Here is a 27414-nt window from a genome sequence, read left to right as displayed (position 1 = left end):
GAGGCTGAAGTTATCCAACCGTTCACTGACTCCAGGCAAAGTCAGAGCGGGTTTTCCCCTTTGTGTGGAGGGTAGGGTATTCTGTGCTATAATAACTTTCAATTTTCACTTATTAATGATTTGTTTTCCTTTTACCTTGACTTTATCCTCTAGGGGTTTGTCCTCATCTGCATCAGGCTGTCTTTGCCCGAGACTGTCAGAAAGTTGATCCAGGGCATCGTCAAGTTCTTTGTCGTCACTCTGCTAAAAAGTAAATCTGAATCAGTCACTGGTTAGCCAAATGAGGTCACCTGTTGGAGTGCAGCCCTGACACTGCCACTAAGACTTCTGTAAGCTTATGGGGTTGTCACCAGGGAGATGGGCAGGTGGGCAGAGGCGCTGGATCGGCAATCCTTGCTTCGTTTTTCTTCTCCCTCATCTTTCACTCCCAGCACTTGTCTGCACCTGTCTACCCTGCCCCACCCCTGGATGTCCTTCTCTTCTGAGAAAATAGGTCCCTCCCTAAAAAGATGGGGTTCCTGGCCTGATTTTTCTAGAAAATATGTCTTATGATGCTTTCAATATATGTAACAGTATGTTCCCAGCAAAGAAAAGTCACATGAATTATGATAGCTTAGTTTACTCTTTGATTCCCAAGTGTATTCCTGTAAACAAAGATTTATACCTAGTTTTAATGATATCTTCAAACAAAATATTAACTAACACTAGAAACTCTGATGGGAAAAGTGATGGTAAAGGTGTCATTCTAAAACATACCTGTGAAAGGCAAAAAGGCTTTTGATTGTGGACGTTTATTAATAGCCTCAATCACAGGGGCCCCTAGAATCTGAGTATTAAGAATTGAAGTGTAGGGCTTCCCTGGTGGCGCAGTGGTTGAGAGTCCGCCTGCCGATGCAGGGGACACGGGTTCGTGCCCCGGTCCGGGAAGATCCCACATGCCGCGGAGCGGCTGGGCCCGTGAGCCATGGCCGCTGAGCCTGCGCGTCCGGAGCCTGTGCTCCGCAACGGGAGAGGCCACAACAGTGAGAGGCCCGCGTACCGCATTAAAAAAAAAAAAAAAAAAGAATTGAAGTGTAAATGGCAGCCTTCCTTTCTGTTGCACAGGGACTTCTGTCATTGTGGCTGTGTGTACATACACAGACACACACACAGACGCATGGAGAGAGGGCATTTTACTGGTTTTAAGTGCTTCATTAGAGCCCAGGATTATAGCAGCTAATAATGGTGCTACCCACAGCTGGGTCTGGGCTTTGTCATTGATATTCTCAGATGATCCCACATTAACCCAACAGGATGAAAATTCACTCAGAATCTCAGAGTACAGCACTAAGTAAGCTTTGATGCTTCATCAAAAGGAAAGGAAGCATAGCTGACTTCACTAAAGCTACTTCATCTCCAACTAGCAAACGGGGCACTTCTTCTCAACCAAGGAGATGGGGATCTGGTTTAGGGCAATCTCTTTATCTTTTGATGTGCCATGGTCTCCTGGATAATGTATAATTTGGTACTGCAAAGAAAATCAATCAAGGAAGTCTGGAAAAGCTTTGGTCCCACAGTCTTACATGTAAATAATTAAAACAATATTGACACTAAGGTTCTTCTATTACTAGCATGAAAATGACAAGTTTTTACTGGTGTGAATGGGAGGAAGACAATGCTATTCCATGAGGAGTTTGTGAATTTTGGGGGCAGAGAGAAGCTCAAACACTGAGCAATTCCTTAAAGTAAGCTTGAGGTTAAATAATGAGTAGTATTATAGCATGGATCAGGAAAAATATAAAGGAGGAGAACATCAATTATCAGGAAAGCTAAATAATTTTTAAAAATCTAATAATCTGAACATATACACAATGCACATTATTGTACTTCAATTCTAATAAAGCAACAATAATATTAAGCTCCTTCACTGTGTGTAAAATACTTTCACATACATTGTTTTATATACTTAATCATTTTAGATATTCTCTGTCATCTCCCTGTCTCACCAGTCTTACCTCTTCTGAAACGGAAGGTGCCTGTTCTTCCTAACAATTTTGTTGATTTTCATTTACTCTGAGGAGGAGTCCTATTTTCTTTCTCCTTGTTGTTGCTGCTGAAAAAAGTACTCATAAACTCTGTTGCTTACCGGAGTGTCTGGGGGTGGACCTGCAGAGTGGGTGGTTGGAGCTGGGGTTTGGGAAACCACTTCAGAGATGACAGCTGAAAGTTTAGCATCTTCCAATTGCTTTTGTAAGAAAACAAACAAAAAAAGATTTTGACCGGTAATATGGTGTATGCAAATTATGCCCACATACCATCTCTTAAATACAACTCTCAGTATAGCTTTTTGATTGTTTTTCTCTTGATCCAAATGGAAGCACAGCAACACAGCATCTTAAGAGCCATTTTTATTCTACGTCCTATTCCACACATGATTTTATACAATTTCCTATTCCCATTTATTATCCTAAACGTTCAACAAGCCACTGATTTAGAGTACTGTAGTTTATACATTTCTTGTTGCACGTTTAGGTTGTTTGGAGTTTTCAGCTTTCTTCTCTGTAATTAATTGCTCTGAATAAGTTCTAGAAGTGGCTCTTTTTATGGTGCTAGCTATATTCTGCCAAGTGCCCTCTCAAAGTTGCTAGAAATTCACAGTGCCACAAGCAACGAATGGCCATGCCTGTTTCCCATGGCCTTGCTTGCCTAAATTAGAGATTTATCACATTTTAATTCTGATCATGTATTAGGTATAAAATTATGTGCTACTATTGCTTTAATACTTGGTATATGGGATGAAGAAGCTTCAGTTGTATCATTTTTTTCTTAATGTTAAATGGTATATTATTCTAGAATCTTTCTGAAATAATGATTTCTTTTCTCATTTTAAAGAAACACTGAATCTGTCATTTATGTTCATTTCTGGATTTCTTTCCCATTGGCCTGTGGCTTCGCTTTCTGAATCAGAACTGTATTTTTTGTCATTACTGTTAATAAATCCCGGTGTTTAGTTGGGTTAATCTTCCCTAAAAATACTGAAAAATGCTTTTCAGTATTTTTTCATATTTTTATGCATTTATTTTTCAAATGTATTGGACAACTCAATTTTAAATTCTCTTTTCATAGGTATACGTGATAGAGTGCATGCTCATTGGTTCAATTAGTTACACGGTCGAAAACATCCACTGTGCTGGACCAATATTTCAAATGGAACACATTTTTTACGGCTACAGTGGGTTGAGGGCCATTAATTTTGTGATTGTTTCCTCAGCTCCCACATCAGGTTCTAAGTCACAAGTTTCCATTTATTTCTGCTACCCTAAAAGTACGGAAATAAAACCAGGAATCTCAGAAGACTTACAAGAGATGAAGTGCTTGGGGGAACGGCGAAGTCCTTGGACAAAGCATCAAGGAGGAAGTCTTCACTCAAGGGCTGCAAAGAACCAGGAAATGTATCAACAAACACCACCTCATCAGTCTCTTCAAAATGCTGTCACTGTTTATATGCTGATCAACTCATTCCACAGAAAGCTATGCCCTCCCCGCATTAACCATCAGGGCCAAAGGAGAGAGATACACTCAGAGAAAACTGGCTTGCTTACTGGGAGTGGTTCCTTGGGCTCCTTTGGCAGTAGTGGTTTTCCATCTTTATCCTATGCAGGGGGACAGAAACATGGCACTGAGTCATTTCACGTGTATCCTACGTATGCACCTTGTAAACATTATAAGAGGTCGACAGGTTATACCTGATGATATTGTACATTACAAATTTGATTCATCATTTCAGGAAATAGATTCTCTCACCAGGAAATATCCTCTGATTAGCTCATGTCAACAAACAGCTGGCACACATCGGGCATTCCCTAGGCACGGGGGCTGCAAACGGATAGAGCGTGGCTTGCCAACCTCAGAAGCCCACACTACTGTAGGGGGAGCACGTGAACAGTTAATGTAGTGCGTGGCACGTGGGGCTGTGACAGTGTGCACAGGACACTGAGGGAGCACGGGGATGAGACCCTCACCTGCCTGGGGAGTGGGCTTTGCACAAGTTGCCTTGAAAAAGCTGGTTAACTGTAGAGGCAGCACATCCTGAATTACCTCTGCGCCAAGCCCTCTACTAAGCACCGGGAATACCACAGAAAGTAGGACAGACAAATCCCTGCCCTCAGGGAGCTCACCCTGAGGCTCAGATGATGCCAACCTTCAAATGACTCTGAGTGCCACTTCTGAGTAACAGGACAAAATCGCTAAAGCATTTGGGGCTCTTTAGTAAAAGAAGATTTATAAATAAATGGTAAATCCCATGTATCTACACACGCAAAAAGAAGTGCAAGATTCTCTCTTTAAACACACAGTTAACCCCTTGGAAGACACAGGGGTTAGGGGCACGGACCTCCCAAGCAGTCAAAAATCTGTGTATAATTTATACTCGGCCGTCTGTATCTGTGGTTCTGCATCCATGAATTCAACCAACTGCAGAAGGTATAGTGCTGTAGTGTTACTACTGAAAAAAATCCGAATATAAGTGGACCCACACAATTCAAACCTGTGTTGCTCCAGGGTCAACCGTGTACTTCTCCTGATAAACTGGTCAAGGTGTTTTTTGTTTTGTTAAAATTCAAGGAGATGCAATGGTTGAGAGTATCACCAGCTTCCCTTTTGACAAACTCCTTTACCCCCATTTCCACCTCCTCTGCACGTTCACATATACCTTCTGACCACTGTTCAGTGAGGAGGGAAACAGCCTGAGGCTTGCTCTCCACCATCCTTTAGCTGCAAAGGCAGCACATTTCCCAAGTGACGCACAGGAGCAGGGGCGAGGGCACGTCTGCTCCACGCTCAAACTGAGATCATCCCGTGTCTGGAAGGGGGAACCTGTGGTCTACCCTCAGGGAGCTGAATCTATTGAAGAGGCCTGATGGGAGCAGAGCTGAAGAAGAACAACATAGGATTTAAACAAGAGATCAAGCCAGCACCTGGAAATGCTATAAAGCTACAGGTAAGTAGCAGTGGGTGGGATCAACAAGTTCAGAGAAGGATGAAACTACCGCGGAACAGAGCGGTCGGGAAAGCTCATGAGCTGCATTCTTAAAAACTGCAGCAAAAGGAGAGAGAAAGTGGCCAACCTCCTACTCTGAAGAGAGTTACGGGCACCTGACCCGCCTTTTTTCAAATGTGACAGCTGCTTAAGGGCCACATAGTCTAAGAACCTTGCAAACGAACAAGCCGAAATGAATAGGACGTCCATGGTTTCAACTGAATTGTGAAATGCAGAAAGGAAGCAGACTAAAGGTATCCAGAATAATAAACTTTCAATCAGGGAAAGCTCAGTATAGTTCCTGCCTTTGCCAAATAAATGGACTAGTACACCTGCTGCATACGAGGAGCATCAATCCGATTTTCCTGCATTATCCATGAAGTGGCATATCTCTTAAGTAGCGGCCTCCCCCTTGTCACTTGGTCTGTACAAGCTACGTTCAAAATAAAAGAAATGGGTCAATTTATCACTCACTATATTCAGTGTCAAGTAGGCTCTCTTATTTGTCAACTTATATTTAAGGTTTGTAAATCTTTCCTCAGGAAGTGATTGTTGCTCATTTTGGTTTTCCTATCTGTATGAAGGTTTCCTAAGTTTTCTCTGCTTCTGGTATTCTAACAAGCCACCTATTAGACAGGCAAAAAGTAGGTAGTTAAGACATTATATTTCTTTCACCTAAGGGAGGAGTAAAAGGCCACTTAGGAATATTTTAGTTTCATAGCTGGTGTGCAAACAGGATATTAGTGAACTGATACTATTTGGTGTAGAAATACTAAGAAACGTGATCTTTATATCCCAGGTCTGTTCGCATGTCCCTTTTTCATGTATATGAAATTCAATATAAATTAAAATAAATTAGAAAAAGATCCCAGCCTGTTTACCTTGACCTCTTCTAATCTATAATCAGGAGGAATTGTTTCTTCTTTTTCACCAAGTTTTTCACGATCTTCTTCTTTGGCTTTCTCCTGAATAAAAATGAAACCATCTTCATTGTTAATACATCTTTTTCTCATAAAGTGGATGCCTGAGTGACTAAATTTGAGGTCAACAAATCCATTGTTAGGTTCCTACAGCAACTCCATCTTTGACACTGTATCCTGGTTTAGCAGGCTCAGACAGCACCACTTTTAGCCTGCTGGGCTAAGGGGCAGTCGTGAGGAGCGGTAGAGGCGGTGCCACTTCTCTCCTGACTCCTCAGCAATGGAATTGCAGGTGGACAAGGTGAGACTCAGAACTCTGATACGTGCACGCCAGCCATCCACTGCTGCACCTAAACACTGATGCTCACTCAGGGTTTGCTTAATAAACAGGACATGCACAATAACAGAGAAAGACAGCTGGTCATGTGTTGTAGGAAATTTTAAAAAATGACTGAGTTATCTGGGGAGTCAGGGCGATCAGCGATAATTCTTTTCTAGAAGTATCCGAGCTGCCATTACCTTGACTTTATCCTCCACAGGCTTTCCAACTTCTGGACCAGCTTCCTTTATCCCCAGGCTTCCAGCCAAGGCTTCTACAGCATCACGTGGCCCCATGCCCTCCTAAAAGCACATCACGGGGTATACTAAGTAGGTGGTTAAGCATTCCTTTTAAAAGAGACTACAACAAACAATTCAGATGGGCATAGCCTTATTTCAGGCCTAGATAAGAAGCACATGTCATCTTTTAATAATCTAAAAAATCAACTGAATTAGAATCTATGTTTAAAAATCCTGAAGTGTTAAAAGTTAGAGCAAGTTTCTTATGTTAAACATTAAGTGTGTGCAACTTATGTACTGACACTGAGAAACTTTTAAGATCTAACCCACGTTTTGGTTCAGAAATTAGGAAGTTAAGAGAATGGGTAACACCACACAGAAGCTGAAAGCCAGGAAAGAAGAAAGAAGTGATCTTTATGTGACTGTTTTAGAGATGGCACAGGAAAGCTTTCAGAAAAGCCCTTGAGAGGACACTCTTCCCAGTGAAACAGCTGGGCCCCGGAGGCAGTGGCTTCAGCTGAGCCTCTACTGAGGCACAGAAGCTTGTGTTCTCTATGTGGCTTCTACTGGTCAGAGTGGATTCACGCCAGTTCAGGTGACAGCCTGTGACTTATTAACCCGAGTGGCCCAATGAGAACAGTCTACCTGGGGTCCAGTTGTTGAAAACGAAATGTGCTCCCTGTGATATAGTGAGCTCTGACCACAGTGGTATTTAAAATGAAACTGGATGAACACAGAACATTAATGGCATAAAGAGAAAATAAAGGATAAGTTATGTTTGGGCTAAAGAGAGGACTAGATCCAGCTTTTTCCAAACCACAGGTCATGATCCATACATGATGAGCTCTTAAAATCAATTTAGTAGTTCATGGTCAGGACTCTTTTTAAATGAAGAATATAAAATAGAATGCATCATGCATACCAAGGATAAGTATCATTTACTAAACTATTGTTCTACTGTGTGGGTCCTGGGTTGCAGAATCCATGAATTTCCAACTCTGGTCTTGGTCAAAAGTGTGAAAGCTCCTGAATTAAACAGTCTCAAAGATTATTCTTATTGTAAAAGAATATGACTTCACATGGAGTACATATTGGAATTTTAGAGTAAAAGCGTCTTTCTGTTTTATACAGATTAGCCATCGTCCTAAGAAAAGTGTTGCTAAGCTGCACCTCAAAAGTAAAGATCACCAGTGAAAAAAGGGCCGTTGGGTGGAAAGTGATTTATCACCATCTAGTGGTTGGACACTGAATAGATTTTATTCTGGGGGGGCAACAAACATCCCTGATGTTTCCAACCTGCTTGGGATTGTAACTAAGAGCTGCAGCGGTCCCCAAGTCTTAGCCAAGCAATCTGATTGCTACCTGATCCAAGTCACCTGCTCACACTTCTGTTTTCTACTCTCTGCTGCAGAATCTTTGGAAACTACCGCTTCCCAAGCCTGTGCCCTTTGGCTCAAGAAATAAGTGAAACCGAGTTAGAAAAGCTAGGAGAAGCAGCAGTCTTAAGAGCTAAAGAATTTGGAAACAGGACCAATGACAAAAGCTTCTTTTTTTTTTTTGCGGTACGTGGGCCTCTCACTGTTGTGGCCTCTCCCGTTGCGGAGCACAGGCTCCGGACGCGCAGGCTCAGCGGCCATGGCTCACGGGCCCAGCCGCTCCGCGGCATGTGGGATCTTCCCGGACCGGGGCACGAACCCGTGTCCCCTGCATCGGCAGGCGGACTCTCAACCACTGCGCCACCAGGGAAGCCCCAAAGCTTCTATTTTTGTTGTCAGGTTCAGAACTAGAACTCAAGTCTTTGGATTTGCTCAATAAACTTTCTTTTTCTACAACAAGAACTGCAGAGGGCAGACATTCATCTCCTTCCCCTGGGCTTTCTGTTTCCTTTTGCTCACTGATCCTCCAGCCTCTCTTGAGTTCTCTGACCTTTATCACACTCTGCGGCTATTCTTTCTGGCTCCCATGGGTGTCACAGTCCCAGAAATGCCAACTGACCTCAGTGATGATAAACTCGGCAACTGTGGTAACCAGAGTTGGTGGAGCAGAGGCCCAGGAAAGGCAGTCAGAGAATAGAAAAACAAGAGCTCTTTTATTTTTCTCTCCATTAAAAATCCAATGCTCAACTCTCTACAGTCAGGATAAAGCTGGAAAGGAACTAACTCGGCTCTAAGGCCCTGGCAGTCACAGTTGACACAACAGGTAGATGACACATGTTTAGGTCACAAGAGTTCTGCCCTGGAATATTGGCTACTGTCTTTTTGATTCCAATCACTGCCTCTGTGCCTACTTCCTCCACCAGTCTCTTCCCAGATTCTCTCTTCCTCTCCTGTTCTTTACCACTGTGGCCTGTGCCTGAATACCACAATGTAAAAGTTTTTGGAGGGTACCCTGAGACTCTCCCACCAAATAAAAAGGAGGTCACGTCCTAAGGCAGGAGGGAGACCCTGGACTGTGAGGGGACTTGCAGCTGGCACCCAGGATTTCCCTGGCAGGAAGCAGCCACTCAGGGTACCCAGGACTCTTGTCCTACATCTTCTTCAAGGCCCTCTTCTCTCAAACAACTAAATGCACATACCCCAATACCTGAAGGGCTCCACACCTCTGTGCTGGGCTGTCCTGGGTTTGCTGGTCTCCCCAGGAAAACAGTGCTGTTCCCACTTCTCAGCAGGATCCTGTCCTCCACCTGCAAACCTTTTCGAGTTCCTCCTAGAAAGCAGCTCCTTCACCCATGTTCCTGCTGCCCTTTTCCCATATGAGAATGATCAAACTAAACTGTAAGCCTGAACCTGGCCCATATCCAAACTAGACCTGAAGCGGGCTGAGAGCAGGGGCCATATCTTACATCTCAGCTGAGGTTCTGAAAGGTTAAGTGAATTGCTCAAGGTCAACTCGAAGTTCATTTCCCTCGTTTATAACAGAGACGTGATCAGAACAGCCTTCACAGTGTCCTTGTGAAAATTTAATGAGAAGATATTGCAAAGCATCTAGAACAAGTTTAGTTACTCAGAGTGTAGATTCACTAAGTCTGTACGAACGAGAAACATAGTTCCATCAGCTGTCATTCTCTGAGTCAGATTCTACCTGCTAATGGAAACAAAACTCACTGAATTCCAAAGAAAACAGATTCAACTAGTTAAATATCATACTTTATAGAAAAATTAGAAAGTGAGAGAGAGGCAAGAAAAGAAGGAAGGGGAAAGGAAGTGAGTCCACCTGTCTCCCTTCAGTTGCGAGAGGAGTCATGATGACAAAGGTACAGATGATTCCACCGGGAGAGTCAATAAAAAGTAATATCGGGCTATTTGTGGGACATCAAATCAGCTTGAAAGACACAGGAATGTGAAGAAGCATGATTAACCACAGTAGCCGAGGAGCTAGAAACAATTTCAGAAGGTCAAAACAAAACAAAACAGTTTGCAGCAGTTGAATTAAAAATTTAAATCTAGCCTGAGTTTCTAGCTCCTCCCAGAAGCCTAAACAGAGGATAAAGCTATCTAAGATTTTATTTTTATTTTGTTAGAATAAAGTAATATGACGGTAATACACAGCAGAAAGGGCAGGGGAGGAAGAACATTACTTTCTCAAGACATTTCTCAGTGCCCAGAGGACCACTCACCTCCGAGGCTGACGGGGGCGGGGCCGACTGCACACAACACAAGGAGGTCCGAGGCACGGCCGCTTCCACAGGAGTAGGGGCAGCAGTCTGAGACTCCCGCAGAAAGAAGCAGGTACAATGACGAATTTTTAGAAATTTATTAAGACTGAACAATGATAGACCAACAATACAGTCTGCTACACCATATGCTGTGAGCATGACTTTCTTGAATGCCCAAGGATTTTGAGCAGTAAATAAGTCAAGGCATGTTGAAACTCTTCAGCTACCATTACTTCACCTTGGTTTCACCTCTTCCCTTAGGTAGGTTACTAAACCTCTCTGATATACAGTTTCCACATCTGCAAAATGAGGGCAATTATAGTACCTACATCTCAAGGGTTGATAGGGGCCTTGAATGAGATAAAACAGGCTAAGTGCTTTGCATAGTACCTGGGAACACAGTAAGCTCAGTGAATTTTATCAACTATTATTATTTATATTATTTGCCATCATATAATACGTAACAATAATACCAATGATAAATGCAATACAATATTTCATTTAAATACCTCATTTTTACATATCTAAGAGCACCCTGTAAATTGTAAATAGCTACGTATAAATGCAAGGTAGTAAGACTATCCCAGGGGTTCTAAAAGTGAGGTCCCTGGATCAGCAGCCTCAGCACCACTGGGGAACTTGTTAGAAATCCAAATTCTTGGTCCCCACCTCAACATACTAAATCGGGAACTCTGGGGTTGGGACCCAGTAATGTGTGCCTTAACAAACACTCCACGTCATCCTGACGTGTACTGAAGTTTGAGAATCACTGTGCTATTTTGTTACAAGAGTAGCATTTCGAACAGACTGCTTTTAACCCAGACATTTGTGGAAGCCCGTCCTGGATGCAAGGCGCTCAGCAGATGATCACTAACAGGGCACGAGCTCTTCTGTCAAGGAATGTACTATTTAAAAACATGTATAAATGTTAGAAGTAAAGACCAGTGCGGCTAAAATCTTGTTTGCAACATGCCTCAACAGGGATATATAAAGAAAGCATGACAGACCTCCCTGGTGAGTTGTGTTCTGCTTAACAAGAGTTGGAAGGGTGGTAAGGTTTGGGGACGGAAATGCAGGAGACAAAAGCCATATTTTAGCTGAGCCTTAAAGGGATGACTACGATTTTAGTTGATCTAGAATTTGGAGAGGTTATTCTATGCAGAAGGAACCATATGAGAAAAGCCTTGGAAAACACACAAGTACTTACAATCTGAGTTTAGTGATAGGGGGACACATCTTGGCATGAAAGGAAGCTGGGGCCCAAATACATGAGCAGGAACTTTTTTGTAGGGAATGGGAACTCCTGAGGGTTGGAGCAGGGGAATGTTGTGGCTACAAACATGCTTGAGAAAGAATAATGCCGGTGGACATATGGGATGGGCTGGAGGGAGACCAAAGACACAGGCCATTGCCATCTTGAGGTGACGAGTGATGACAACTTTAACTAGGTCAGTTACAGAAGCAGGAATGGAAAGAAAAGCATGGGTGTGAATATCTTCCTGAAGGAATAATTAACTAAAGGACTTAAACCGCAAGAATATGAGGGTCAGCCTGGGAAAATAAAGCACATCCAGAAACAGGCAAGATGAAAACTGCATGTGAAAAAAGATGGCAAAATGGGCCTTTTTATCAGCCACTTCCTGTTAAAAGTTTTGGTCTCACATTTTTAAGATTATAGACAAACATTAAAAAACAACAAAAACTGGCGATTTTTATTTTTAGAAACGTACTTCTGTTTTTTCAGTTGGCTTAGATTGTTTTTCTTTACACTTAGATTGGTCAAGATCTTCTGAAAGTTCATCAATGAGTTCTGATTCACTCAGGGGCTGTAACATAAGAAATATTATATAATATGAAGAAAATTATTTTTACTTTGATAAAAGAAAAAAGCTTTCATAGAGAAAAAGGTTTTCTGGTAAACACATATTATGTCATATTTTAGGATCTAAAACCAAAAGTTAATTTATACAGGGTATATGTTTCATTTATCAATATAAGGTAAGTGTCATGCAACGAATAAGGAATACTAAACACCTCAGTACCACAAACATGTTAATGGTTTATTTAGTTAAAAGTTTTCCTGATACTTCAATTTCAGAGTAATTTTGCTCAAATAAGATTGCCTGTTTGTTCCAATGAAGATCTTTATCATTTTTCCTTATGTGATGGTTTTTTCTACTTCCAGCGACTTTCCTTATGAAAGTCAGAGGAAACATAGATCATATACTCCTTCCCTATGACTACATGCGGTTTTGGCAGGAAAGTTCTGCTATCCCTAGTTCCTTCAGGTGAAGTGGTATTATTCGTTTCCTGTCATTAGTCAAAATCTCCACATGCTCTAATCTATGACAGAATGGCATGGGCCCCAGGGTTGGATAGACAGTTTCGAGTCCTAGCCTCGCTATTCCCTAGCTGTTTGACTTTGGGCTATTTACAGAATCCTTCTGTGTCTCAACTTCCTCACCTGTAAAATGGGAATAATAATAGTGCCTTCCTCATTCAGTGAGGACTCAAAATGATAACACACAACACCATTTAGTGTAGTGTCAGGCACATAGTAAGTGACTAATAAATGTAGTTGCTTAATATCATCATGATAGGTAACTATGCTGATGAACACCAAATTAAGTAAAGGCAGCATAGAACCATTAGAGCACCTGATGCTGTAATTAGGATCAAACCAAGTGCTAACAAGCTAATTTAAGGGCCCTCTTGATATCGGCTCCTAACGTTCAACGAACATCACCTGTAAATTTGTAATATTTTGTAATAATTCATGAGATAAATAATCATTAAAATATGTGAAAAAGAGTCAGAGATCTAAGCCAGGTGTTGCTGTCAAAAGTTCCTCTCTCCTTAATAGTAGGCTGGCATGCAAGTCTCTACAGTGAGATCTGGTCTGTCAAAATTATCTGTTTATACCTTACAGTTCTATTGTTTTCTAAGTATCAAAAAACACTTATTTCCTAACCTTGGGTTTTTCTTCAACATCTGGCAAGAGTGGTTTTCCATCTTTATCCTGTAAAGTGAAATTAAAAATACATTTAAAATGAATAGAAAATTTTGCTTTCTTGTCCCATTAAGTTTGTTTTAGAAATTCCAGGATTTGAGAGGAGAGATTTTCTTTTTTGCCATATATCTGAGTGAGTTTGTGTTTCAAATTAATTTTTTTATAAAGTATCAGAATAAGGAGTTGAGCTGTAAAAATCAAGAAACCAAATGCTATAAAATATAATGCAATTACTTTTCTTTAAAAGTTACTGAAGGGACTTCCCTGGTGGCACAGTGGTTAAGAACCCACCTGCCAAAATGCAGGGGACATGGGGAATTCAAGCCCTGGTCCAGGAAGATCCCACAGGCTGCAGAGCAACTAAGCCCGTGTGCCACAATACTGAGCCCACGTGCCACAACTACTGAAGCCTGCATGCCTAGAGCCCGTGCTCCACAACAAGAGAAGCCACCGCAATGGGAAGCCCGTGCACCGCAACAAAGAGTAGCCCCTGCTCGCCACACCTAGAGAAAACCCGCGCACGGCAACGAAGACCCAGTGCAGCCAAAAATAAATAAATAAATAAAATTAAATTTAAAAATTACTGAAAAATAATTTTCATCTTTTGGATAAGGAAGTAGAATTTTTAAAAAAGTTCTTTGGCTAGAAAGATGCAGCTACATCAATGAAAGACTGAAAAAAGCTTCAATTCTCCAACCCAGGGTGAAGAGGTAAGATATCATTCCTATAAAACTGGTTTTTCAGAATTCACAATTTAGAATGTTTCTAAAAAATGAGAAACTTTCCATATATAAGCATTGTAGCTATTTTCCACCATATGTTTATGTGTATCATTTCAAAGATAAATTACAAATATAAGTACAGGAATAAGTCCATCATCCTCATGTCAAACTGAAACCAACAATAACAAAACCATCTTCACTGAGGATACTGGTAAATCATTGTATGTTTATCTACCACTTAGAAGATCTATGTGCTTTTATCCATATAGCAGTTAGAGAAAATATTATTCCCAAATTATTCCTCTGCTTTAAGGTTAAGGACCTATGTCAAGCATGGTTAACAGCTGAAACACTTGAATTTGAGGGAATTTTAATGACCACACGGTCATTACTTAGGAAACCCTCTTTTAAAGGGTCCAACTGTAGAAGACAGAGAATAAAGCGTTCAGGGTCTTCAGAGTTAATATCAGACACGTCCTTAAGCATCATGGGGACAGACAGGACAAAATGCGATGCGAAGGCAGGAGGAGTGAGCTGCTGTCACACACCGTGGCAAACAACGTACCGTGGCTGGTTTTAATCTATACTCTGGTGGGACTGTTTTCTCATCTTCACCACACTTCTTTAGTTTCTCTTCTTTGGCTTTTGCCTGAGGAAGGTGGAGAAAAAAAATAAGCATTTCGATAATACATGTGAAATAAGACATCACTTTATCCATGGGTGTCGTGGAGGAGACCAAATCAGATTAAAGTGCCCGGTGAGCAGTTAGGAGGAAGGCAGTGTAGGGTGACAGACAAAAAAACAACACAGCCAGGAATCCCGGGGAGGTGTCCCTGCCCTGTCTCTATGACCTTGGGAAGCCACCTAGGCTTTCTTCGGCTCAGTTTCTTGAGCTGTAAAATGGGGCTACTAAGAATCCTTACCTAGCTTGCTGACTTGTAAGGATCAGCAGAGAAAATTAAATAAGATATCCTCTGAAGAAAGGTAAGCACAGTGCACAAGCTGGCTGCAATTATTTTACAGCCTCCACCTGTCGTACTGAAAGAGGCAGTTATCTAAGGGGGAGAAAACAACCAATTCTCATGAATGTTAAACACGGTTCAGAAAGGGGAGAGGCATCCCATCACAAATCTTGGCTGATCCAAGGATAATTAGTTTTCCCTTTTTTTAAAAAAAAAAAAAAGTTATTTATTTATTTTTGGCTGCGTTGGGTCTTCATTGCTGCGTGCGGGCTTTCTCTAGTTGTGGCGAGTGGGGGCTACTCTTCCTTGTGGTGCGTGGGCTTCTCATTGCAGTGGCTTCTGTTGTTGCGGAGCACGGGCTCTAGAGTACACAGTAGTTGTGGCACATGGGCTTAGCTGCTCCACGGCATGTGGGATCTTCCCGGACCAGGGCTTGAACCCGTATCCCCTGCATTGGCAGGAGGATTCTTAACCACTGCGCCACCAGGGAGGCCCTGGTTTTACTGCTTTTAAAAGAACTCCCTTCAGTAACACCAAGACGTCACTGGATTACTGAACCACGCACAACCAAATGCATTACAAATAAAAGTGCAGTTCCATGGCAGATCAGTGGCTTCTAGGATATAACATTTGATTTTAAACTCCTGGTGGGTAATGCAAAGTTCCATGATATGTAATAATTTGTACCTGTATCAAGGTATGGATTTAAATACAAATCAAGGAGCTCCTGGGCACAAAAGTGTGTGTGCTGGGGGGGTGGGTGGCGTGGGTATTTAGCTGATTCTAGCTCAGCCTATTGCTCCCATCTACATCTCAGCCTAAGATTGTGGTTCTCCATTGAATGCTTAGTTGATTAATTTTAAAATATTTAATGAGCACTTTTAATAAGCCAGGTACTTTTCTAGGCTTTGGAATTACAGTTGTATTGTTCTATAGAATAATAACTGGGATGAAAGGATTTTTAAAAAAATATTTCCCGTTACATTCTACTGCAGGATATGAAGTAAGTCCTGTTATATAGTGGTACTCCCCAGTTCAGGGATTTGTGAGGTCATTGGCTATAAAACAGTCCTCATGAAAGAGTCACCTGTATAGGACTGTCCTCTCCACTTAGGCTTGTGAACAGTGAGTCACATGCACAGCTAGATCCTTTCTATTCTTTGATCTTTATATTCTTTAAATGACTGCATTGTGGGTTTGTGTCCAGTAGGAGGTGAAAACAAACATCCCCTGAATTGAAATAGTTACAGACTAGGTAACTACACTAGAAATAGGGGAGATTAATAATGAGGTATCACTACAGAATAAATGCATTATGATACATTATGAGAATGACAAGTAGGCATGGACCTCTTCTCTGAAGCATCACCTGGTGCGGAACGTGCTGGAGTGGCCGTGGACTCCTATCACATATCGACCTTTATGAGCCTTATCACAGCAGACTACCCAGGAAGTAGTGAATTCACCATCAGGTGCTAAAAATTCAACTTAAGAATCCAGAGGATTGGAGAATCTTTACACTTTGTACACAATTAAAAAGGAAAACTAGTGTTAAGAGTAGAATAGTCCTTTTTGTTCAAATTTTAGGAGTTTGCTAACTTTCTAGAGGAAATTTAATACATTTATATGCATCCCTAAACCCAAACTGTTTAAAAGTTATTTTTACGTAACCTTTTTACATCTACCTAACTGATTTTAGTCACTCTAAGAGTCTTTTCATCCTGGGATTATGTTTACACTTTCTGCCCCCAAATTATCATCTTCTTAAATCACCTTAACCATCTGTAAACAGCCTGAGGCAGATGTGCCATTGGCTGGCTGCCATGCAGCCCTCGGTGGTGGACCGCCAGGGTCCTGCCAGGACCACCCTTTCCTTGAGACATTGTGCACCTCGCACTATGTTGTCATCAAAGTTTCCCTTTCTCCCAATACATTACTTGGTCCTGGAGGACAAGGACTGCTTCCCCTGCTCCCTTGTGTTCGCCTTTGCAAAGCCTGTCGTGCCACACTGCGCCCGGCAAGACCTCAGAGAAAGTCGAAGATAGAAACTGGCCCATTTCAGACCAGGGCAGTCCCAGACTCAGGGGGCGTTGCTGAGAGTCAGCGAGACTCACCTTCCCCGGTGACTCAGAACAGGAAGTGACAGCGGAGGCAGCAGTGTTGTGACAGCGACAAGTGCCAGCTCCCACCCTGAGCTGACAGGCTGGTGCCCCTGAGGGTCCCCACCACCACCACAATGCCTGGCCAAGGATGCCCACAGGGCGGCTCTATGCCTTCCCTCCTCTTTTCCCCCAGAGGACTCAGTTCAACAATTCTTTAAAAATTGAAATTTAATATGAACACTCTCTTCTGCCAAATACAAGCTTGCTTGGGCTCGTAAGGCTTGTTAAGGTCTTGGCGTGTGGTGGGGTAAACTCTCCCCAGCAGCACACTCTAAACACGCAGCAAATCCAGTTATAAAGTAATTGTTGCTTGATTTTATTCTAATTTGGGACAAGTTTTCAACATTTTCCCCCATAGTTATAAAAAGGATCTCCCACCCCATCTGCAACCATCTCCCTCTCTCCTTATAAAGAGAAGCACCTGGAACCTTTTGAAAATACAAATGTCCAATTTCCATGAGAGCAGACAAAACTATTTGTCACCAGGCCACTGCCTTCGTTGTTATCTTGTTTAGTCAGGTGTCGTTTGAGAATTGGCAAAGAAGATTAGTGTTCATTTTAAGTATTAAAATTCTAGATGGTTAACAAGACAAACACTGAAATATCCTTTTTGGTTGCTAACTCCCCAGCAATAAATATCTAAATTAGCCATACCCTGAAAGTAAGGCAGGACAAAGAACAGTTCATTTAAAATCTCTAAGAAAATAAAAATGGTACAAGAATTCTAAACATGTGTAACGCATTAGCTTTGTAACCTTGTAACCTGAAGACTAACAGGTTTTGTATGTGAACTCCAAGGTCAGTACCTCATTGACTTCCTTAATGGAGCTGAGGTCGAGCTCAGGTTCTGGCTTCCGGCTGCCCAGCGAAGCTGACAGAGCCTCGAGTGCCTGATCACTCATTGTGTCCTGTGAGGGGAAAAAAAAATTCTGTACATTAAAAAGAGAACATCTCCTCAACCTAAACAATCCACCCATTTCTTTGTGAAATTCAAAATTTTAAAACTCTAAGAATAAGTTGTGGATTGGGGAAGGACTCTAGGAAGGCAATTTTATTTAAAACCTAGTAAAAGAGAGAGAAAGAAAGAAGAACTTACCAGTGAGTGAAAACTGGGGCTTAGGACTCGTTTCTACAGTAACAGTGCTCTCAGAGGTACACTTCACCTCTTACTTAGCAAGCTAGAAGTGTAACTGTAATAATAATTATATTATAAAATACTCATATCAAAATAAAAGCTGCAAGAAGTAAACTTTCAGTATCCTGCTTTTCTTTTTCTAAAAATGTCTCTAAAAATGACTTCTGACAACCCTGTCCTTCAGCACGACGGCTAAGCCCAGGAAGCAGGGGGCCCTGAAGTGGCTGATGGCTGTAGGAACTCCCACTCCCAGGGGTGTGGTGCTCTCGCTGCTCCTCAAGCCAGATAAAAATAAACCGCCCACCCCAGGAGCGAGTGGCAGAGCAGCAGCAACAGAAACGGCTCCTTGGGGCTTCCCTGGTGGCGCAGTGGTTGAGAGTCCGCCTGCCGATGCAGGGGACACGGGTTCGTGCCCCGGTCTGGGAAGATCCCACATGCCGCGGAGCGGCTGCGCCCGTGAGCCATGGCCGCTGAGCCTGCGCATCCGGAGGCTGTTGCTCCGCAACGGGAGAGGCCACAACAGCGAGAGGCCCACGTACCGGAAAAAAAAAAAAAAAAAAAAAAAGAAACGGCTCGTTGGATTATCTGGACCATCTGCAGATGGGGCATGTTTTCTCATCCAGCCCAGGGCTGCAGTGCCACCTTTCAGGATTCACAAGGATTAAGTTATAGTCAACTGTGGTTAAGGTGGAGAGAAGCAGCTATAACAACATCCCCCTAGTGATTCACAGGACTCAAACTCCTTTAGAAAATCAAGTTGAAGATTTGATGTCCCAAGAGTGCAGTTCCTCTGGGATCCTGCTCTTCTGTGTAGTGTGTTGGTGAGATAATCTTATTCCACAGCCAAGGCAAGTGTGCTGAAATCACCCCTAAGCATTTGTAGAAACAGAGCAGGCCTGCCTGGAGATGACCAATATAACCCTGACTGGTTTCACTATTCTACACAGGCCCGAGGGAGCAAAGCTGCTCAGTAGGTGGGATGCACTATTGGGGTCCTCCCCAATCAGCCTGATGAGCCTCTGGAAAGCAACTGCTGTCAGGAGGACCATGCTTAATTTTAAAGAAGTAATTTTTTTATACCTCTTCCACCTTTCTTTTTTTCTCCTTGGGTGGAGCAGCGCTTTTGATTACTTCAGCTGACTGAGCTTTTAAAACCTCTCCTGTAGACTTCTGAAAAACAAAATACAAAAGATTTGACTTACAGAAGAAGGAAACGTATTAACCAAATCGTAATAACCAGAACTAAAAAGTTGTTGTTGTCTTAAAGTATGAGATGGTTTCTAACAAGTTTCCCTCATTACATTAAAAACAATACCTCTTTCTTGGTTTTCTTCCCATCAGCCGTAGGAGAACTGCAGGTGAAGTCTGATGACAAGGCATCTATGGCATCATCGGGCCCCAGGGGTTTCTAAAGAAACAGGTGGCACGACGGGTCACACGCAGGAATCATTCAAGTGACAGATCAGATTATAAACCCAGCAAACGAAGAATGTACTTTTGCAATTCCTTGACTACCAAATGAGATGATCAACGAAATAACTCAGATGAAAGCCTACGTTTGGGAGGAAACTGGATGCTCAATAAATATTATTTTCCTGTTTCTCTCTTCTCAACATATTACATGTTAGGATATCCTCATCCTATTTTTATTAACATTTAATTTATCCTAAAACTTTCTAGTCCCCATTCTTCTTCCCCTCAAAAAAACTACTTAGGAAATAAACACGCATTGAAACAACCCCCAGGCCCACCCCCGTTCTCTGAACAGATGGAAACTTCATCTGATTTAGAGATTAATATAGTCATAATCCCAAAATATAGAATTGATAACTCTATCCCCCCAACCAAAGATATAAAAAGTGTTAAATCTGATATTAGAAGACGGTTATGTGAACTCACCGAAGAGTCTGGAGGAGGCCCTGTGATCCCTTCTTTTTTCTGAAACAAATATTAATTTGATGATGCTGAGAAGGCAAAATTAATCCTTACAATTGGCAAAATGCATAGCTCAGTGAATGCTATGGGCTGAGTTGTGTCCTCCCAAAATTCATATGCTGAAGTCCTATCCCCTAGAACCTCAGAATGACTGTATTTGAAGACAGGGCCTTTAAAGAGGTAATTAAGGTTAAATGAGAACATTAAAAGGGGCCCTAATTCAATAGGACCAGTGTTCCTATAAAAGGGGGAAATGACCCAGAGATCCACGTAGAGAAAAGACAACATGCAGATATGTACACATAGAAGATGTGGAATTACTCCACATGTAGGTATCTATAGACCAAGGAGAGAGGCCTGAGACAGATCTTCCTCTCACAGCCTTCAGAAGGAGCCAACCCTGCCCACATCTTGATTCCAGTCTTCTAGCCCCCAGAATTGTGAGACAGTAAGTTTCTGCTGTTTAAGCCATACAGTCTGTGATACTCTGATATGGCAGCCCTACCAAAGTAATACAGTGAGCTTCAGAATAATGACAATTTTGCACGCCCATTATATTATCTAAGTTAAAAAAAACTGGATATATTAATGTGATAAAAATTATAATTCCAAAAAAGAAACAATAAAGTATAAGTAAATGATTGTTTAACTTACATTTAAAAGTTCCCTATATTTTGGAGGAAGTGTGACTTCTCTTTTACCCAATTCCTCTATGTAAGTAGAACTCATCAGATCCTAGAAGAAAACCGTACACATAAGGATATTAGCTGAGAATGTTATACACATATTCTTAAACCAAAGTACTATTGCATTATTAATTTATGGAACTATTGAGTAAATATAAATCACCTAGAAGCCAATATTTTACACAACTCTGAAATTCTAAGTTTCCACAAATACTTGCCCATATTTAATTGGCTTAACCCATTAGTAATGCTATAAAATATTCAAACCACTATATTAAATTTCATTCATATATAAAATGCATTTTATTTAAAAATATTTTTCATTATCTAATATTTCTATACCTACAAAAGAGCAGTTGATAACAGTGAATTTCTATATAACTCAACAGATCTAGTTATTTTGTACATAATAAGAAAAAAATCAGAGTGATGTTTCTTTTTTAGCACTCTCCAATCCAATCCCTCTTCCTTGTTTTCCAGAGATAGCCATCATCCTGAACTTTATCACATCCATCAATGTAAAGTTGAGTATATTTTAAAACAATTATTCCACATGTAGATACCCATAATCAATATACACCATTACTTTGCCTATTTTCAAGTGTTATATAAATGGTATCAAATTCTTATGTCATTTGGTAATGTACTATTTTAATTCAAAGTTATATTTTTGTAATGTTATCCATATTGATACATGAATAAGCCATTTTAACCACTATAAAGTGTTCCACTATATCATCTTGTCTCCTGTTGAACAAAATCATTTCCAAATGTTTCACCTGTTCTTAGAACTCCTTATACACCTGGGCAAGGCTCCCTTCAGCAAGTCTCTCTAGATGTGGGATTGCTGGTTAGAGGGTGTGCACATCTTCATCTGACATCCACAGGCTCTGGGCCAGTTGTCAGACTTTTACACTTCTGCCAATCAGATGAGTATGAAGTGCTATCTCTCTGTGTTTTAGTACCATTTTCCTAATTACTAGGGAGACTTTCATGTGTCTATTGGCCAAATTTTCTCCTAATTTTCTATTGGGTTGTCTTTTTCTCAGTTTTAAAAAATCTTCATAAATTCTAGAAACAAATCCTTTGTTATGACTGTTGCAATATTTTCTTACAGTCTATGGAATGTCTTTTATTAATGCCAAGGAACATAACTTTCTTGCTTTTTATGAATCAGGAATAGAGATGAACTGAGGATAGAAAATATCTAGAAATCAAGATAAGTTCAAGTGATAGGATGGGAAATATCTGGAAACTAAAATAAGTCGAAGGCCACTGGACTTAAGCCTCGAAGAAAGAAAATAAGTCTCTGTGATCCAACAGACTATATCCCAGCTGCAGTCTCAGCAGAGACAATCAATCAGTATTTGCTGATCAACGGAATCGCATAGCCACCTTAGGACAGTTTCCATCCACAACACTAATTTTCAGTTGCTATTACTGATACTGACAGCATACTGTTTCTCTCCAAGTGACACAACGCTATATATTCTTTTGTGCATCATGACCATGACCTACTAGCTCTCCTACTCATTAAGTATGAATCTTTATCGACATCAAGATCACTTACCAAAACTTCAGGTCCAGTATATGTTGTATTATCTTCTTTAGTTTCTTCAGGTTCTCCTAAAGTGTCTATTAAGTCATCCAAAGCAGCATCCATGCCTAACTGGAAAACAAAAAGAGCGGATATGTAAATGTTATTTGTTACACGTATTTCATTTTGATTTTTTAACTACCGAAAAAAACATTCTGTGTAGAAAAATACCAAACACCAAAAGTTCTTAAGTGGTTAAAATCTCGTCTGTAATAGAACTTATTATTTAAAGTCCCAGATTCTAGGTTGGCAGATTCTAGGTTCTAGGTTCTAGGAACCTAGGTTCTAGGTTCCAACCTACAGATTCTAGGTTGGCAAGATAGAAAGCCACATTCAGGTTAAGAACCACAATTTCAATAAGTCTAAAGGCATGAACTACATGGACAAGTGTATGGTTCATTACAGCTGCCAGACCACTGTACTGATAGTTTAAAGAAAAAATGAAACAAACTACAGAGAATTATGATCATGTTGCTATATGCAAGAGAGGAAATGCTTAGTATTTTTGCTTATCAATCATTTCCACCTCTTCCAAATAAAATGTATTTCAAAAATGGATTGCCCTGTGTTCTTTTATTCATTTGTGGCTTTTTGTTCACTTGCTTGTCTGAAGATGCTTACAAATAGAAATTCCCTGAAAGAGCCGTTAAATTTACAAGAAGTGACAGTTTATTCTGTCAATATGGGCTTAACTCAGTATAATGAATGAAAGAGTGCCTCCATCCTGTTTCTGAGGTTAAGAATGATTCATTGTGAAGAATAAGCTACATTTGAAGGGGAAAACAATTTGAGGAAAGACCCTTTACTATTTAACTCAGCTTAAAAATGATTGTTTACATTTTTTTTTGCAACTACCATATTTCCACTACAACTTTAGGAACTCACCTGATTGTGTAATAGAATGTGAGGCCTGTTAGCTTTAGACTGATTCAATTGGGAATTTCAGAATGAAGAAGTGCCTGGCATTCTTTAGTGACACCTCTGGTTAAAGAAGGTGCATTTGCAGGAGGGAAACTGGAATGTAAACTCCATGAGACTTAACTGGAGTTTCCAGAACACAGGGTTAGAATGTAAAATGTTACAAACATACATGAGAAAATCCCACTTTCAACCCAGTCATATTAGCTTCAAACAATAATTCATTAAAAAGGTCCTTTAAGTTACCCTCACCTCATATTGTTTACCCTCAAGAAATCAGATCACAATAGACACAGAGACTATGAATAAATATGTAAAAAGGCACTGCTATCTTCATACCTTTCCAGAGGGTTCACTTGGTTTGGATTCAACTGGTACGGCTGACATTAATGATTTACTTTCTTTATTCTGGTGGGGGTTTAGAAAGAAAGAAAAACTCCTCATATATCTTTATAAAATTCAATAATATTACAGACTTTAAAATGAATACATTATAACATAACATGGATCTGTGCCAGACACTTTATGTGTTATATCCTTTTTCAGAAAAGCATAAATAATATTAATATTGATAATATTAATCTCACTTAGAGATGTGACAAGCAAGGCTCAGAGAGGTTGAGTAACTTCCCAGGTCACACAGTAAAGGACAGCACTGAGATCTGAATCCAGCACTGCCCTTCTCTTTCTTCACTGCTCTTGGTTGCCTCTCCCAGGGCCCACAGCTAATCTCTGCAACACCCATGAATTCCTTCTTATTACAAGCAGCCATTATGTCTAGATGTTGTTCTCTCGGTCACATCAAGACCTCCACCCTGCCTTGCTTTGGTAGCTCATCGCTCATTCTTTCTTTCATCTCCCTAAAATCAATGTCCTTCCCACCACGGCTTCAGTTGTTCCATCAATGATTGTCAATAACTTTCCAATCTGCAGTTCCCGTGCCTTTACCCAGACATCATCTTCTCTGAGTTACTCTGGTGAGCACCCCTCTCCCGACTCTCATCTCTCACAGCACCATCCCCGTTTTGTGCTGGCATCTCTGCCACCTCTGGCATCTCTCCTGCTTTGCCCCCTGCCACACACGTTTCTGTCTGTACTGGTGGTCCTAGGCAATCATTCTCTACGGTCAGGGGCCAAATGCTTTCAGGGCTAAGCAGGAACGAACTGGTGAAGTCGCTGGGTTTAAGACAACAGGGAATTGTCTTCTGTGAAGGTCTCTGAAATCTGGGCAGCAGAGCTTGGAGGTGGAGAGCACAGGCTCCGACAGTCTGGGTTTGCACACCAGCCCACACGCACTGGCCGCAGGAGGCTTCAGGCAGGTCACGTCTCCTCCTGAACCTCTGTACCCTCATGTATGAGACCAGGACAGTGACTGCACCTACTGCAGGGGGTTGTGAGGATTAAACTAATTCATCTATTAAAGTATGAAAGCCAGTAGTTGTGCACACGCTAAGTACTCGTAAGTACTAGATATATAAATAAGTACTAAATAAGTGATTGCTATACTTGTTATATTAAAGAGACCGTGGGGAGCATCAGGGTGAGCCTGAGTCCTGGCAATTGAATCCAGCTCCTTGATTGAACCACAACCTCATGCAGATGTTCATTCAGTTTCACTCTCCCCTCTCTCCCTGCTTCTCCCTTTCCATTCACCTGGACTCCAAAACAATGTGCTAATCGCCTCTCTCGGGGCACCTCAGACATTTCAATTCAACCTGTCTAAAAGCAGGTATCACTTTTCTGTCTCCAGCAGTTCTCCTTCTGACCTCTGTCCACCTGTCAGTGACAATCAGGAGCAGGCTCACTTAAGAGGTGCTCACTCCTGCAGGTGCTGCCCCTGCACTGGCACGAACCTTAGGGTTAGCAACCTGGTTCACTGAGACGCTGAAGCCCCAGGTTATCTGAGATTTTATTTCACCTTTGCACACTGCAGCCACTCATTTCCTAAAACCTGAAAGTTTTACCTCTGCAACGTCTCCTGCATTGCTCCCCGCTCACTTATTCTATCCCAGTTCTAATTTAGGTTGACTTTGGACTCCCCAGGATGACTGAAACAGCCCCTGACCAGCCTCCCACCTTAAGATCTCTTATTCCGTCTCATCCCAGCCACTGCGGTCGCTTAATTCTTCGGTTTTAATCGCTTGGTTTTAATCGCATCTCTCCATCTGTTCTCTAATCTTCAATGCTTACCTGCTGCCCGTTGTATCACTACCACATGGATTAACACACCTCTACATTCTCCACAGCAGCGCCTCGACCTGTCTTTCTGGTCTTACAGTCCCACTTACCTCTCCTGTGCTTCACCCACACCATAATGCACTTTGTACCCAGATCACATTTTATATTTTTCTCCCTTGTTATGTTTGCAAGCCTGCAATCCTAGCTATCCTTTCATGCCAAACTTAAACTGGATCTACTCAGAGTCCCCAAGGATTCCCCCGAATCAGACAGACCCCCTCTCTCCTCAAACAGCTCCCTGTGGGGACTTGTCTTAATCTGCCTTGAATGCAGTCCTGGGTACACAGTTTTATCCCACCCCTAGAGGGGTCAGCCTGCAGCTCAGTGTCCTGCAGAGTCAGACCACAGTCCACAGTGCTTTACACATGGTATGGACTAAAAAAGAAAAAGCAGATCTGACCAATTCCGTTTTCTGGGAGACAAATCAGAGGCAAAGAAAAGTGAAATGATTTGCCACAAGTCGTAGCACAAGTCAATGCACAGCAGAATTCCGTATAAACCTCGCCTAATTTTATTGCTTAGATTTTACTGATAACCCTGGCTAGATGATGTGTGGCATAAATTTTCAAATTATCAAAATTTGAAAAATACATTTACAAATAGGTTACAAAATTACATTTACAAATCTCTCAGAATAGGTTCAAATTACATTTTAAACCTATTCTAAGAGATCTAAGCCTCTGTCTTAAATTTATCCATTTTCCAAACCATGGCATCTAGTTATCCCTCATCAACACAAGAGAGTGAAGTGTATCCCCAGGATGGGGGTAGGGATCTCAAGGTATATACAAGGGGTCTGCTGGAAAAAATAAAACATTTTTTATTTTAAGTTGAGTATTTTCATTTAAAAGTTCATGTAAATTTTGCCATCATGCCACATGCTTTCTGCATTAGTTTGGAGAAAAATAATGTGCCTTTTCTTTTCCGAAATCTAAGAAAAACTGATGTTTCAGGGAGATGGGCCATACTTTTATCCTATGACTTTCCTTACTTTACTTAGCCTGCAGAGGGATAACTGTGCCCATTTTGAGAAGCGGGAAAACAGATAAACACGTATTGCTTTTTTTCTGCTTTCATTTCCATCTTACTGTTGCTTCAGTTAGTTACTTGTGGCTTTAAGAGAAATACGTCCTAGCATTTCTAGGACGATATGGCTTCCAAACTGATTACTAACTCTGATTGCTAACTCTGTATTCCTATGGGTAGAAAAGGTAGACTACTTCTTGTCTTACATTCCCAAGCTAGTCTCTCCAAAGGATCTAAGGAAGGTGCCCCTAATTTGCCAGTGGGGCACATATACTCTCTCCTGAGAGGGCTTGTGATGCTCCTTTGAAAACCTCCCATATCAATCCATGTAGGTGTCATGACTGCACATAATTTACTCATTTCAAGATGGCAGTGTTCATATTAAAATCTGAGAGTAATGCTTATTCAAATGCTCATGGCAATTTTATGTGCTTTATTTCAAAGCCATAAATCTTGAAGGCAGGATCTGAGTCAACTCACATTTTAATTTCCTTGGTATTGATGAGGCCTTATACATGGCATGGCACTTAGTCACTATTTATTTATTTATTTATTTATTTATTTATGGGGTCTAAAAAAATTTTTTTTAATAGATCTTTATTGGAGTATAATCGCTTCACAATACTGTGTTAGTTTCTGTTGTACACCAAAGTGAATCAGCCATATGCATACGTATGTCCCCATATCCCCTCCCTCTTCAGGCTCCCTCCCACCGTCCCTATCCCACACCCCGATCCCACCCTCTAGGTCATCGCAAAGCACCGAGCTGATCTCCCTGTGCTAAGCAGCTGCTTCCCACTAGCTATTTTATATTTGGTAGTGTATGTATGTCGCTGCTACTCTCACTTCATCCCAGCTTCCCCCTCCCCACGT

General features: G+C 41.3%; 1 protein-coding gene and 1 long non-coding RNA gene across 8 annotated transcripts in view; one reads left to right on the top strand and one right to left on the bottom strand.

Annotated features, from left to right (window-relative positions):
* The window catches only part of LOC114892743, a 2360-nt gene extending 1297 nt beyond the window's left edge, over positions 1 to 1063 (top strand). The window contains exon 2 of the long non-coding RNA XR_003792771.1: positions 154 to 1063. This is a non-coding gene — a long non-coding RNA (uncharacterized LOC114892743). The remainder of the gene's footprint in view (positions 1 to 153) is intronic.
* The window catches only part of CAST (calpastatin), a 128494-nt gene that overhangs the window by 16539 nt on the left and 84541 nt on the right, over positions 1 to 27414 (bottom strand). For 5 of the 7 annotated variants that reach the window (XM_029217991.1, XM_029217994.1, XM_029217993.1 and 2 more), the window contains 17 exons: positions 23617 to 23685; positions 22333 to 22431; positions 20731 to 20811; positions 20041 to 20079; positions 19457 to 19549; positions 19222 to 19311; positions 17813 to 17914; positions 14448 to 14531; positions 13122 to 13169; positions 11881 to 11976; positions 10112 to 10207; positions 6457 to 6558; positions 5899 to 5982; positions 3582 to 3632; positions 3341 to 3412; positions 2126 to 2224; positions 136 to 243 (listed from right to left, as the gene is read on the bottom strand). In XM_029217991.1, coding sequence (XP_029073824.1) covers positions 136 to 243; positions 2126 to 2224; positions 3341 to 3412; positions 3582 to 3632; positions 5899 to 5982; positions 6457 to 6558; positions 10112 to 10207; positions 11881 to 11976; positions 13122 to 13169; positions 14448 to 14531; positions 17813 to 17914; positions 19222 to 19311; positions 19457 to 19549; positions 20041 to 20079; positions 20731 to 20811; positions 22333 to 22431; positions 23617 to 23685 — 1413 coding nt within the window. The remainder of the gene's footprint in view (positions 1 to 135; positions 244 to 2125; positions 2225 to 3340; positions 3413 to 3581; positions 3633 to 5898; positions 5983 to 6456; positions 6559 to 10111; positions 10208 to 11880; positions 11977 to 13121; positions 13170 to 14447; positions 14532 to 17812; positions 17915 to 19221; positions 19312 to 19456; positions 19550 to 20040; positions 20080 to 20730; positions 20812 to 22332; positions 22432 to 23616; positions 23686 to 27414) is intronic. The other 2 variants (XM_029217992.1, XM_029217997.1) reach the window with 2 other exon arrangements.

Source organism: Monodon monoceros, unplaced genomic scaffold (assembly GCF_005190385.1).
Source record: "Monodon monoceros isolate NGI ecotype Baffin Bay Population unplaced genomic scaffold, NGI_Narwhal_1 Super_Scaffold_12, whole genome shotgun sequence".
NCBI classification, from domain to species: Eukaryota; Metazoa; Chordata; class Mammalia; order Artiodactyla; family Monodontidae; genus Monodon; species Monodon monoceros.
Note: the sequence above shows the minus strand (reverse complement) of the source record. Positions and strands in the feature narration are given on the sequence as shown.